The 15073-nt window shown below is 41.2% G+C and overlaps 1 protein-coding gene across 2 annotated transcripts; it reads right to left on the bottom strand.

The window, feature by feature from the left end:
• Positions 1-232: 232 nt before the first annotated feature.
• MAPK1IP1L (mitogen-activated protein kinase 1 interacting protein 1 like) lies at positions 233-14822 on the bottom strand. 2 transcript variants are annotated; one of them, XM_004055201.5, is made up of 4 exons: positions 14654-14822; positions 4729-4750; positions 3108-3815; positions 233-1831 (listed from the first exon to the last, which is right to left on the bottom strand). In XM_004055201.5, the coding sequence occupies exons 2-4, from the start codon at positions 4744-4746 to the stop codon at positions 1820-1822; spliced, it is 738 nt and encodes a 245-aa protein (XP_004055249.1). In that variant the 5' UTR covers positions 4747-4750; positions 14654-14822; the 3' UTR covers positions 233-1819. The 2 variants fall into 2 exon arrangements, with proteins under 2 accessions (XP_004055249.1, XP_063553922.1); XM_063697852.1 differs by lacking the exon at positions 14654-14822 and adding an exon at positions 5257-5987.
• Positions 14823-15073: the final 251 nt, after the last annotated feature.

Here is a 15073-nt window from a genome sequence, read left to right as displayed (position 1 = left end):
CAGTATTGTAGACAGCTAACACCTGTCCTTGAAGAGAAGTGAAAGAAAAAGCTAACAACATTCCGCAGTCTGAAAATATCTTAACAAATTAGTTTCTACTTTCTCATTTCTAAAAGCTTGAATCTATCATCTAGTTAACATAAGGGATGATTAAACACTGAATGTTCCTCTCAAAGGTAACCATTTTGCTTTCTTAGAAGGAGGTAGCTATCAAACCAAAAAACTGGCAGCATTTGGCATTCTTGACATTTTAATTAGAGCAGAAATAAACTACTAAATATTTTATTTCTAAGCAAAACAGAGCTCCAGCATAAATCCTGTTTGTCTGAGAAATTCACAATACATTTTAGAAATCCAATGGATACATTCAAAATGCTATCTAATAAATAACAAGGTCAGGTCTACTCCAAATCTAAGAATCTGATTTAAACATAAGGTGCCAAAAAACTACCAGGGCTTTTTTTTTGGTGGTTATAAACAATACTTGATATTTAAGCAACACAGTCACACTGCTTTAAACTTAGTTGCAGAGATCTACAATTTATTATTATTTTCAGTGTTAGAGCTAGAGGGTAATTTTTTCAAAGATGGCACTCAACTCCACTTATTTACCTGTCAACAAATACAGAACTGAACTGTTAGCCATAAGCACTTTACAAACAGACTCAGGAAACTATGCAGTAGACAATGACATAGCTTAACCAGACTCTGAAAAAGAGATACATATTTTGATTCACACTTGTACAAAGAGAACAGTCATGTCTGCATGACTTAAGGTTCCCTAAACACAACTGTTTTATGTTTTAGACCCCTGGAGTGTGCCAGTTTATCACATCAGGGAGGAATCAAGGGATGTGTGTGCTCCTTCTAAAGAACCAAGGGCAAGTGGGGTGGGGGTGGCTACAGGGAACGCTCTGGGCAAAAGAGCTGCCTCAGGTTTTTGTGGGAATGAAAATTACTTGTTGCAATTAAGCAATTCCTAGGGTTTATCTAGTTTGAGGTTCAAAACAAAGGAGAGAATTATTTCCTTCCTCGAGCTCTTCCCAAAGCAATATGCACATCTCATAATCAAATCTCAAGTAGTACAAAGAGATAAACAATTATCTAAAAATTTAATTTACATACATGTTGGCCTGGATTAAAAACAAAAAAGTTAGTTTCCATAAATAGCAGACTTTAGTGCTGTATGACCCAATGACTAAAAATAAAACCAGGAAGTTTTTACTAAAAGCTCAAGGATAAAAATGAACACTGGCTGGCTATTGAACTCCACATCTGACAATAATTACTGACAGTTTAAAAATGTATATCCAAAATACAACCTCAAGAGGACCAGGTTTATTTGTCCGACAGAGCAGCTCAAAATGTTGAGGCATCATTTGTTTGGATTATGATGGGTTATTCTCGAAGTTTATTTATTTAGAAGGGGAAAGTGATTATAGAAAAATACTTGAAATAATTTGCCAATGAAGTTGCAGATTCTAACAATAATCCACATCTTAGATTTTTAAGTGTGTAGTTTCATAGTTTAAACAAATTCTGTCAAAGAGCTATTCAATATACTTTATCACTTTAACTTTCCATGAAAACCAAATAAAAATCACATCTGAATGATTTACTTCTATGCTTTTATCTGATTGTATACATATGATGTACTACGCATCCAAGTACAAGAGGCAGTTATCTTCTCTGAGAGGTGCAAGAGTTGTTCTTTCATGAATGCCCTCTAATAGTGAAACCAGCAATTTTTATATATGCATTCATGTGCATATACATGTACTTCAAAAAGCAAAGCGTCATCTCTTCGTCCATTGTTAACTTAATGGTAAGACTGCAATAGAAAAAAGAAAAAGTCAACTTCTAGATTTTGCAAATGGAGTTTATTAACTCCTTACTGTGGCTTAAAGTAAATTTATTGCTTAATAAATCCAAACAGCGAGTCACATCATTTACTCTGGCATACACTTTGCAAAACAAGTATTTTTAGATAATATATATAGCAAGAAAGAAATTACACTAATGCAAGGAGGAAGTTTTAGGGGTACTTTAAAGATTTCTTTTCCTTTGTAGCTGGATTGGATGTTTGACTAATCTAATCAGAGATCTGACTAGTTATTTTCGTATTAAGAGTTAACATTTTTTTTTTTTTCCTGGCTGGGCATGGTGGCTCAGGCCTGTAATCCCAGCACTTTGGGAGGCTGAAGCAGGCGGATCACTTGAGGTCAGGAGTTCAAGACCAGCCTGGCCAACATGGTGAAACTCCATCTCTACTAAAAATACAAAAATGAGCCGGTGTGGTGGCACACACCTGTAATCCCAACTACTCAGGAGAATCGCTTGAACCTGAGAGGTAGAGATTGCAGCGAGCCGAGAGACTGCACTCTTGCCTGGGTGACAGAGCAAGACTGTCTCAAAAAAAAAAAAAGAGTTAACAGATTTTTTTTTTCCTAAGGAAAATTTTTACTCTGCGTTTGGATACTCTTTTGGCTTACCTCACAGGGGAAGTGGGGTACTTTTCCATTTGGTTATATGACCAAGGCAGGCTCCTCAACTAAGATGTTAACCCCACGCTGGCTTGTCTGACAGTAAAGCATAAAGCATTACATGTAACTGACAATAAAGAATAGGGGTGTAATCTTGAGCTCGAGAACTGCTTGAAAGATGAACATTACCTACTCATTGCCTTGGATTCTCTAAAAATCTACCTCTATCAAGCTAGACAGGTAGAGACTGCTTTTACTGAACTGTACTTTGGTGTGATGCTATAAAACAATACTGAGAAATAATAATAATAAAACAAAAAGCCCAATGAAATGAATCTCAGAGTTTACCTAAAGGGTGCTATTGAGGACACTGCTTACTACATTACAAAGTCTTTGGGGATCTTTGGAAAATTCTTCTTTTTAGCACAAGGAATACTTATAACAGTGCTTTCATCCTTTTAAATACTTTACCTGAAGGTTTGAAATTTACTCATTTAATATACACACACCCTCTTTTAAAAACTTAAAAGCCTTCTTAATCTTCCGTCCAAAACTGGGGAGAAACAATGTTTCAGTTGTGCTATGTACAATTAGTACACCTTAAATAACAAATTGAACACTCACATGGGGGCCACCAGGCATTGGTGGAGCACCAGAAGGTCCTGAAGGCACTTGGAAAGGATTACTGGGAGTAGGATAGAGTCCTGGTGTGGGATACGATCCTGTAGGGGCAGGATATGGTGCTGGTGGTCCCCAGGCTCCTGGTGGAACGGTGCCCCATGGAACAGGTGGTGCTGCCCCAGGGGCTTGGGGAGGAGGAGGAGCGGGATATGGGCCTGGAGATGGATATGGCATATTAGGGGTAGGATACTGCCCTCCCATTCCTGGCGCCCAAGGTCCAGAAGACATGGATCCCCATGGACCTAAAGGACCAGCTGCAGCTGGATCTGTGGGTGCACCATATGGTCTGGGTAGCTCTGGAAAGGGCATATTTGGTGTAGGATATGGCCCTGTGGGGCCAGGGCCTGGCACAGTTGGGGCTGGATAAGGACCACCAGGTGGGGGACATGATGGTCCGGAAGGAGGAAAGGGTGCTGGGGGTCCTGGAGGTGGTCCGGTGGGAGGCACGGAGGGATACATTCCTGTTGGTGCTGGTCCAAAAGGCACAGTGGAGGGTGTTGCACTTGGTGGGAGTCCAGATGGCACTGAAGATGGAGCACTCGGATTATTCCAAGGGTTGGAGCCTGGCCAGCCTTGAGGAGGTTGGCCAGGTTTTGTATTGCTCACAGCAGAGGTTTTGGCAGGGGAGTGTTCAGGTAGTGCATCTGCCAACTGAAATACAAAACAGATACGTCTTTCCTATCTAGGGAAAAGTTATATCAAACACCATTATAAACCCACAGAGAATAGTAACCTATAGGGCCAGGGATTATAAACCTCAAGAATATCTTCAAAAGCTAAGCTAGTCATTTAAAAAATACTCTATTTAACATAAACCTTGAGACGCTACTTTGCGTATCAACTTTACAGTGCAAATTCTTCAGAGAAACTCGTTTTCTAAATACAACTAATATTGTGCTTCACTTCTCTGCTGTATTAATATAACAAAATACAGTAATTAAGAAGATAGAACTAACAGTCAAGATATGGATTTGAATCCTGGCTTAACCTCAAAGGAGCTACATACTCTGAGATAGAGCCTCTTCAGTTTCAAAACTGTTTTAGGGTTAACTTGAGGCTTAAATATGACAGTTCATGTAGTACACTTTCACAGAGTGCCTGGTATATAATAATTTCTAATAAATGTTGGCTATTAATACTATGAGGGTAAAAGAGAACAATAGAAGTAACATCTTAAATTTTCATTTAAAGAAATACATATTTTCATAAATACAGGAAACATTTCCAAACATGCTATTATCTCAGTAAACTAAGGCAAATCACCTATCAAAATCTCTTTCCTACCCCCAAAGCCAAGAATCACAAAAAGCATCTCTTTTATTTATTTATAGACAGAGTCTCACTCTGTCGCCCAGGCAGGAGTGCAATGGCACGATCATGGCTCACTGCAGCCTGAAACTCTTGGGGTCAAGGGATCCTCCCAAGTAGCTAGGACTACAGGTGCACGCCATCATGCCTGGTTAAAGCATCTCTTTTAAGTGAAAAGATTTACGTAGCCCAGTTAGGACCATGTTGTTTTTCTTAAGAGATGAAAAACTTATCACAGATAAACTGATCAACTTACCGAAAATTCATCAGACATTTTCCTAAAAAAAGAAAAGAAATGAAGGAAGAAAGAAAAATTTCAAAATCAGTGTTCACCATTTCTTAAATATTCCTTAAGGAACTTTCTATGCATACATTATTATTACTTAAACGGAATCTTATTTATGTAATGTGTTTTTCTTTACATAGGAAAGTTTTCCATAATAGTTCATACAGCTCTATTAACTTCATCCCTTTTAATGGCTGCACATCATACAAAAATGATTTGCAATTTAATTTACATTCTTTTTGTAGCAGTATAAGTTGTTTTAAGTATGATACAGTGAACATCTCTCAACACTTCTTTGTTCGTGTGTGAGAATCTATCACCAGGAAAAAGCACTGGACATGGAATTTAGAGTCAACAGATAAATTTATCTAAAATCCATTTGAAAAGTCCATGCCAATTTACACTCATTTCTCTAACTCCTTTTACCACTGGATATTATTAAATTTATTGTTTATAATGACAATAGATATTAAAAATTAGTGTCTTATTTTAACTTACATTTCCTCGTCTTTTTTTTGGAGACAGGGTCTCATTCTGTCACCCAGGCTGGAGTGCAGTGGCGAGATAGATCACAGCTCACTGTAATCTTGACCTCCTGGGCTCAAGTCATCTTCTTGCCTCAGTCTCCCTAACAGCCGGTACTACAGGTGTGTGCCATCATGCCCAGCAAATTTCTTAAAATTTTAAAAATTTATTGCAGAGACAGGTGTCTCACTATGTTGCCCAGACCCGGTCTCAAACTCCTGGGATCAAGGGACCCTCCTGCCTCAACCTCCCAAAGTATTGGGATTATAGCCATGAGCCACTGTGTGTACTCCCAAATTTAAATTTGTTGATGTCCTGGAGTACTTTTACCAATTTTTAAATTGAAGTATAATTAGCACTCAACAAAATGCAGAGATCTTAAGTGTTCAGATTAACAAGCTCTGATAATTGTGTACGCCTCTATAACCACCCCAAGATACAGAACATTTCTCACTCCAGAAAGTTTACTCATGCTCTCTTCCAATCAACTGCCTTGCCTCATGGCAGTCAATTTTTGACTTAATTTTGCTTGTTCTTTGACTTTATATAAATAAAAGACTGTAGGTACTCTTTGCCTTTGATCATTTTATTACTCAGTAGCACATCTTTTTCTCTCACTGCTTTGTAAGATACTAAGCAGACTAGCTTTCATGTATGAGATTAAAATTTTTTGGCCGGGTGCAGTGGCTCACGCCTGTAATCCCAGCACTTTGGGAGGCCGAGGCAGGCGGATGACGAGGTCAAGAGATCGAGACCATCCTGGCTAACACGTTGAAACCCCGTCTCTACTAAAAATACAAAAAAACAATTAGCCCAGTGTGGTGGCGGGTGCCTGTAGTCCCAGCTACTTGGGAGGCTGAGGCAGGACAATGGCGTGAACCTGGGAGGCGGAGCTTGCAGTGAGCCGAGATTGCGCCACTGCACTCCAGCCTGGGCAACGGAGGGCTACTCCATATCAAAAAAAAAAAAAAAAAAAAAAAATTCTCCCAAATTCCTTTTATCTGTAGATCTCTTAAAGGGCATATTTTGGTTATACAAAAGTTTTAAATTTCATGTCATCAAATCTATCAATCTTTTCCCATACGTGGCTTCTGGATTTTGTGATATATTTACAAAGGCCTTCCCTACTCTGCCTTGCTTTCATATAGTATTTTTATGGTTTAACTTCTTGTTTAAAATCTTTAAATTCTTCCAAACAATAATTATCAACTATCTATCTTTTCTCAGCTAATTGGACAAGCTACCTTTACTACACTATACTGCTGCCATTTATAACTAGCATCTATCCAATATTTACCATGAAACATGGAACATGGTGGTGTACTGTGCACCACCTCACTTGGTAGCTCCAGAACCCAGATACAAATTTTATCTTCACCCCCAGTTTACAGCTGGAGAAGAGGAAGCTTGGCAAGTTAACTTGTTTAAGGTCCCAGAGCTAATGACAAAGAGAGAAGCAGTTCAAACCCAGTATGACTCCAGAGCTTAGGCTCTTAACAAGCAGGCTATAGAGCCTCCTTCATTTCCCACAGATATTGTGGACTTTATTCTTTTCTTTTTGAAACAGTCTTGCTTTGTTCCCTGGCCAGAGTGCAGTGGCACCATCATAAGCTCACTGCAGACTCGACCTTCTGGGCTCAATCGATCCTGCCCAGCTAGTTTTTTTGTAGAGATGGAGTTTCACCATGTTGCCCAGGCTGGTCTTGAACTCCGGAGCTCAAGTGATCTGCCTGCCTTGGCCTCCCAAAGTCTTGGGATTACAGGCGTGAGACACTGTGCCCAGCTGACTTTATTCTTTTCTACTGGTCTGCAACTGTACCATTCCATTTTAATTACAGAAGCTTTACAATATATTTTAAATAAACATTAATGTGAGTCACCCTACTGTCTTTTTTTTTTTTCAGATTTTCCTATGTATTTTTATTTTTTCCAGATCATTAAAAAAATTTAATGTGTTAGCATTCTGGTTGGAAATGTATTATATTTACAGATTAATCTAGGGGAACATCTATTTAAAATGTCAAATCATCTCGTTCAAGAACAAGGTATAGTACAGTCCCTCGGTACCTGAGGGAGATTGGTTCTAGGACCCCCATACTCAAATCCCAGGATGCTCAAGTACCTGATATAAAATGGTGTAGTATTTGCATATAACCTATGCACATCCTCCCGTATAAATCATCTCTATATTATTTATAATACTTAAAAGTGTGAATACTATATAATTATATTAGCTTATATTTTCTATTGTTATTTTTATTGTGTTTCCCCCAAGTATTTTTTTTTTTTTTTTGAGAAAGGGTCTCACTCTGTTGCCCAGGCTAGAGTGCAATAGCATGATGTCAGCTCACTGCAATCTCCATCTCCTGGGTTCAAGAGATTCTCCTGCCTCGGCCTCCTGAGTAACTGGGATTATAGGCACGCGCCGCCATGCCTGGCTAATTTTTTGTATTTTTAATAGAGACAGGGTTTCACCACGTTGGCCAGGCTGCTCTTGAACTCCTGGCCTCAAGTGATCCGCCCGCCTCAGCCTCCCAAAGTGCTGGGATTACAGGCATGAGCCACCGCACCCGGCTCCCTGAATATTTTCTACCCGCAAATGCAGACACAGAGGACTGTTTAGTTCCCGTCCTTTTCATGTAGTTTATTTTCTTTATCAGATCTCCTATATACATTTCTTTTAAGGGATTTCTGTTAAACTTTTCCCTGTGGTTGTAAATAGGCTCTTTTCTTCTATTGTATTTTCTAATTGTTCGTTCATATATGGGACAGGGTTTTAAAATTTTAGTCTACAGCAGGTCCTCGAAAGACGTTTCATTCAACTTTGTTTTGTTATAATGTTGATGAGAAGAAAAAACAAAAAGTCTCAGCTGAGGTCACTGTCTGTGTGAGGCTGGCTCATTCTCCCATCTTTATGGGTCTTCTCCAAGTACTCCAGTTTCCTCCCATATCCCAAAGATGCACATGAATGGATGTGTCTACACGGCCCAGTCTGTGAGTGTGGGTGTAGGTGAGAGCACCCTGTGCTGGGATGGCGTCCAGTTCAGGGCTGGTTCCCAACTTGGACTCTGAATTGCCAAGAAAGGCTCCAGCCATTGAGACCCTGAACTGGAATAGGGAGGCAAATAATTATCTTTTTATTAATCTTTCTTAAATGTATACACAGCTCACATTCATTCAATTTTTTTTTGAGACAGGGTCTTGCTCTGTCACCCAGGCTGGAGTGCAGTGGTGTGATCACAGCTCACTGCAACCTCGACCTCCCAGGCTCAAGTGGATCCTCCCACCTTAGCCTTTGAGTAGCTGGGACCACAGGCATGCTAATTTTTAAAATTTTTAGTAGAAATCATTTAAATTTTTTTTTTTTTTTTTTTGAGATGGAGTCTCGCTCTGTCGCCAGACTGGAGTGCAGTGGCGCGATCTTGGTTCACTGCAACCTCCGCCTCCTCAGTTTAAGCGATTCTCGTGCCTCAGTCTCCTGAGTAGCTGGGACTACAGGTGCGTGCCACTACACGAACTAATTTTTGTATTTTTAGTAGAGACGGGGTTTCACCATGTTGTCCAGGATGGTCTCCATCTCTTGACCTTGTGATCCGCCCACCTTGGCCTCCCAAAGTGCTGGGATTACAGGCGTGAGCCACTGCGCCCAGCTCATTTAAATGTTTAATACTAGAAGTGTTTTGGGTTTTATTTAAAAGTTTAGTGATGTTTTTGTTACCAGAAATATGCCATAGGAATTTAACTCTTCTTTATATTAATTAACCTAGGGTAGGAAGCATCATTACTGACTTATTTTATTTTTCAAAGTTTCTCACTTGATTCTCTGGGATTTCCAGATAAAAAATACGCCATTTGCAAAAAATAACTTTCCTTCTCTAATATTTATGCATCTTTTCTCTTTTGCACTTGCTAGGACTTAAATAATGAAATGTTGAGTGATAGCGGGCACAGAGGTCTTGCTCCAACTCTCCTGGGAATGCTAATGTTTAAGTATGATTCCCATTTTTAGTTTGAGATTTTAAAAAATTACATTATTTTTAATTTATGCCTATGCTATTATTTATTCCTATTCTGTTAATAAAGAAAGCAAGAAGACATTAAATTCCCTCAAAAGACTTTTCAGTATCTAATGAATTGATCTCATGCTTTTTCTCCTTTGACCTATCAATACAGTATTAACATAGAGCCACCTTTGTATTCTTAGCATCTTATTTCTAATTATGATTTGGTTATCATGAGGAAAGGACAAGAACATAAAGGACAAGAACCCAAGCCCATCCCAACTGCTATATCCTTTTTATTCAGAATATCAAAAAACATGGCCGGGCGCGGTGGCTCACGCCTGTAATCCCAGCACTTTGGGAGGCCGAGGAGGGCGGATCACGAAGTCAGGAGATTGAGACCATCCTGGCTAACACGGTGAAACCCTGTCTCTACTAAAAATACAAAAAATTAGCCGGGCGTAGTGGCGGGCACCTGTAGTCCCAGCTACTCGGGAGGCTGAGGCAAGAGAATGGCGTGAACCCAGGAGGCGGAGCTTGCAGTGAGCTGAGATCAAGCCACTGCACTCCAGCCTGGGTGACAGTGCAAACTCCGTCTCAAAAAAAAAAAAAAAAAAAAACAAAAAAACCCACATACAACCCATTCCCATGTTAAGGTTTAACGTCAATCACATCACACAATAAAATTTTTAGGACTAACAGTGTAGAAAATATACGGTAAGTTGTAAGGCTAACATGCTTTTTAAACAGGGTTAGCCTTTCTGAAATAGAAAATGATTCTGTATCAAAGTTCATATTAATTCTGGAGTTGAGAATCAAAGTAAACCAAATGGTCTTGACTGTTCAGGTTTTCAGAATTATACAGTTACCTAGTCATGGAATTACATAAATTATTCTACAAGTTAATAATACTCAACTGATTCACAACACTACTTCAAAATTTTAAAGTTCAAAATCCAAGTCTGGAAGATAGGGGAGGTGCTAGAATCTTGTGATTAAAAAACAAAGCCCTAAGCATAGGAATTAGTAACAAGTTCTGTTCTACAGCACTGTCTTAGTAAAGTGACCAGCCCTCCATTCCTAGAATAAACAGCATTCATGTTAGGGTGATCCCCCCTTATCCGTGGTTTTAATTACCTAAGGTCCGAACATATTAAATGAAAAATTCCAGAAATAAACAATTCGTAAGTTTTTTGTTTTGTTTTTGAGATGGAGTCTCGCTCTGCCACCCAGGCTAAAGTGCAGTGGTGTGATCTCGACTCACTGCAACCTCCGCCTCCCAGGTTTAAGTGATTCTCCTACCTGAGCCTCTCAAGTAGCTGGGATTATAGGCACGTGCCACCACGCCCGGCTAATTTTTAATTTTTGGTAGAGATGGGGTTTCACCATGTTGGCCAGGCTGGTCTCAAACTCCTGGCCTCAAGTAATCCGCCCACCTCAGTCTCCCAAAGTGCTGGTATTAGGCATGAACCACTGCACCTGGCCAATTCCTAAGTTTTAAATGGGGCAAGAGCATGTTCTGAGTAGCAAAATGAAAGTTTGCACCCTCCTGCCTAGGACGTGAATCATCCCTTTGTCCAGTGTATCCATGCTGTATACGCTATCAGCCCGTCTTGGTTATTAGATCTAAAACATGGTATACTTAGGTTTCGGCAGTGTATATAGACTTCAGTTTCAGGGATTCATTGGGGAGTCTTGCAATGTGTCCCCCTAGGATAAGGGGGAACAACTATAATTGGAAGCATTCCAATTTGTTCTTTGGAGAATACTTTCATTAGAAAAGGTGAAAAACAGTTGGACATGAACGTTTCAATATGAGGAGAGTTGCAGAACATAAAAAGTTTAGGTTTTCTAAAAAGCTATTCTAAGCCGCGCTTGGTAGTGTGCACCTGTAATCCCAGCTTCTCAGGAGGCTGAGGTGGGAAGACCGCTTGAGGTCAGTAGTTAAGAGACCAGCCTGGGCAATATAGTGGCACTCTGTCTCAAAAAGAAAAATAAATAAAAATATAAAGCTATTCCAAAATATCTGAATCATCGCTAATTATTAAGATGAGGCCAATGTAACCTTGAACTCATAAAAACAATTTATACTCAAGAAAGGCTTTCTTTTTTATTCTTTTTGGAATAATCTAAAGCTATTATTTCCAAAACTTTGTTACCATTTTATAGCATGATCCACCCATCATCTGAAAAACAATACTTTTTATTCTTTGAATAGCAAGAATAGTAATTTTAAAACAGTACAAAATGTCTTTTGACACACATTAGAAAAGTAAAACATAACATTTTTGGAAACTCTCATGGCAGGGTAAAAATCATGGGTCAGGGAGGAGGGTGGTTAAGAAGAGTTGAACTCCATGAATTACCAGTGGAGTTCATGGATATTTCAGACAGCCTTCAAATTGTGATGGAGTGATAAACAGTATGGGACTACACAGTGATGAAATCCGGACATCAATCCTTTTGACGGTATCTTTTGACAAAAAACTTCTCAATAAGAGACCATTTTCCATCTGTAGAAGTTATAATTCCTGCCCACTGCACAGAAAATAGTAACACACTTAATCTATAAAGTGCTATATACATGTTAGATATTTGTTAGGCGAAATTAAGCGAAATCAAAATTTTTGGGTTGATTTGTTTAGTATGGGGGGATGATATGTATCGTACTGAAAATATAAATTAATGGCCGGGTGCGGCGGCTCAAGCCTGTAATCGCAGCATTTTGGGAGGCCGAGGTGGGTGGATTACTTGAGGCCAGGAATTCAAGACCAGCCTGGCCAACATGGTAAAACCCTATCTCAACTAAAAATACAGAAAATTAGCTGGGCGTGGTGGAAGGCACCTGTAATCCCAGCTACTTCGCTTCGGTAGGCTGAGGCAGGAGAATCGCTCGAACCTGGGAGGCGGAGCTTGCAGTAAGCGACTCCGTCTCCAAAAAAAAAAATATATATATATATATAAAAATTATAAATTAGAATACATGCTAGTTTTTAGTATTGGCTCATTTATCTGATTATGTTCCATTTTTTACATTTGGGCAACTCAAAAACGGGGGTTTTGAAATGCTCAAAAATCTGAAACTTTTTGAGTGCCACCATGCCGCTCAAAGGAAATGCTCATTAGAGCATTCTGGATTTTGGATGCTCAACTGGTGTAATATAAAAAAAATCCAAAATCTGAAACACTTCTGGTCCCAAGCATTTGGGATAAGGGATATGCAACCTGCAATATTTCTTGGCATTTAGTTATATACTTATTGGAACATATGTGCCAAACAATGTGTTGGCCTTTAGAGAAATTATAGTATTACATGGAGATTCCTGAGATGTGCTGTCTTTTGCAGTCCATAAGGACCATAAGGAAAGAGCCGGGAGTAGAGGGCGGTGAAATGGGCCCTAGGGAAAGAAGAGCAGTTAGTGTAAAAACTGGGAGAATCTCTGGGGAGGTATAAGCAGTACAGCTGGGTTAGAATACAGCGAGAAAGGGAAGGGGTATGAAAGTCTTAGCAGAGCGACCTTAGACGAGGGTTTGAATTATTTCACTAAGAGTCGGCTCATCTGAATGAACCCGAACTATAAAGAACAGGCCATACTATTTGTAAAAAGCACACAGTTTAAAAAACAAAACAAAACAAAACAAAACTAGGCCAGTAATGTTGCGAGGAACTAAATGGGACTCTGTCCAATCAAGTGCCTAAAAAAATAGTGCTTGGGTGGAAAACAAATACCAAATTCTCTTTTCTTTGTATGTGGACATCTAGCTTATAGGTAAAAGAGTAAACGCAAAAGTATGATTATCTAGCTATAACTGCAGCTCTTCACTGGTTGGTTCGGCCAGAGTTGACAAGTCCAACTCTCCAAACTTGAGGCAAAGGAAGATCGGAATCGTACCCACATCACAGATTTGCTGTAAAACTTTTAATAAACAAATCTCTTAGTCGCTGCCTGGAATATAGCAAAACCTCAACAAATATTAGCTTTTATGATGCCTACTTTTAGGTCCATAAATCTTTATCTGCCCTTCTCAATCCAGAGACCTCTGAAAAACTAAACTTTCCCAAGTTTGGCACAAAACTTACATGGTGGCAAAATGTGACCTGAAGCTATTTATAGTTTCTATTCGCCCCCACTTAGAATGAATGTTCACATCTATTGCTGCAAATATTAATGTTGGATTATGGGGTGCCCCACTCTGCTGGGGGTGTTATCTCTCGTCTAACGTTGTCTTTCTAAAAAGATGAAGATAAAATCCAAGTATTTTTGAATTCAAAACAGACTAGCTTCAAAAGTTTCAGTTAAGAGACTGGGGATGGATTTTACCCATTCCGCCTGGAGTGAGGAAAAGAACATTCCAATATTTGCAATTCACTCCAAGTTTCTGAAGCAAACTCGCTTTGCATTGTGGGCTCAGAGATGCCAGCATGAAAAATTTCTATTCTTCCCCCAAAGAACACCAGTGAACAAAGAACTTATGAAATGTTTCTGAAGGCTACCTTTGCCTGTAATGAGGGTTCGTTTTCAAAACAGACCTTTACAACCCCCAGGTGTGTATTTCTCTAGTAGTAAAACTAAAAAAAATTCTTGCGGTCGAGTGAGCCTGGCTTCATGCTTTAACAATGGAATCTTTACCTATTAAAAGCTGTACTCTTGCTTTTCAAGGTAAAGAGGAAAACGGTCCAGCTATGCATACGCTATCGCAGGTATGTGCTCCTCAGTCCTAAAAAAGGAGATCACTGAATTCTGCCCTTCTCGTGGTTTGCCCTGGGTATTCATCTAATGTATCCGTGAGCAATTCCTCTAGTAAGTCATAACCAGAACGTTGTCACACTGCGGATTAACAAGCGCCCGAGACTCTTGTAAGAATCTTTTCAGGCCTTTCCCTTTTTATTAAAAATTAATGAATGAGTGTAATAGGGTGGGGGTAGAGGGGAAATCGGGGCCAAGGGGCGCGAGGCCGGCAGCCGTTTAGGGACGCACGAACAAAGGGAGTCCGGGATCAACCGGAGCGAACCGGCCTCCGAGCGGGTCGCGCCCGCCGGGAAGGGGTGGGGGAGGGGCCGGCCCGCGCCCGCCCCGCCCCGCAGCCAGGCCTGACGTCAGGCGCCCAGAAACCCGTCGGGCGCGACGTCAGCGGCCTCCGACACCTTCTCCCTGGGGGGCGATCCCCAGGCAGCCCGCAGCGTGGAAGGCGACCGATAGAAACGCTTACTCCCGGTGCCAGGCAGGCGACCACGGCCCGAGCACTGGACGTGACTCGATGCACCTCGGTCACCGCGCCCGCTTCCCGCTTGGCCGCGCCCGCGGGCTCCGCAACCCCAGCTCCCCGATTCCCCTTCACGACTCCCACTAGTACCGAAGCAGCCTCACCCGGCAATATCCGAGACCGCAGTAGGGTCTAGAAGCGGCGATGGGTCCGAGGGACTGGGCCCTGAAGACGCGGGCGCAGCCTGACTGACGGCAGCTAGAGCAGCGGCGGCAACAGCACCAGCAGCGCGCGGCTCCTCCTGGCGCCGGAACAGGAAGCGCCGAGCGCACCGCCTCCGCCCGCTCTCCCCCTCCCCTCAGGCCGCGCCGCGTGCGCCTCCCGCAGGCCCCTGGCGGTACTGCGGCCCGCCAGGCCTAGGGGGATGGGCTCCGCCTGGCGCCGGCCCCGGGCCGCTTTCCCCTGGTGGGCGGGCTGAAAGCTCCCAGAGTTTCCGGAGTTCCGAGGACTCGGAGGAAACGCCAGTGGCCGCCGATGTTCACGGCTTCCCGGCGGAAATTGCTAACTTGTCTTGAGTTGCTTGA

This window comes from Gorilla gorilla, chromosome 15 (genome assembly GCF_029281585.2).
Source record: "Gorilla gorilla gorilla isolate KB3781 chromosome 15, NHGRI_mGorGor1-v2.1_pri, whole genome shotgun sequence".
In the NCBI taxonomy this organism is placed as follows: Eukaryota; Metazoa; Chordata; class Mammalia; order Primates; family Hominidae; genus Gorilla; species Gorilla gorilla.
Note: the sequence above shows the minus strand (reverse complement) of the source record. Positions and strands in the feature narration are given on the sequence as shown.

Excerpts from the sequence above, each read along its gene's own strand:
- MAPK1IP1L (XM_063697852.1), bottom strand. The coding sequence starts at position 5,291 with ATGAGACCCTGTCTCCAAAAAAAAGACGAGGAAAT. Across the intron at positions 4,751-5,256 it reads CAAAAAAAAGACGAGGAAAT|GAAAATGTCTGATGAATTTT; the intron begins GTAAGTTAAAAT and ends TTCTTTTTTTAG. Across the intron at positions 3,816-4,728 it reads AAATGTCTGATGAATTTTCG|TTGGCAGATGCACTACCTGA; the intron begins GTAAGTTGATCA and ends TTTGTATTTCAG.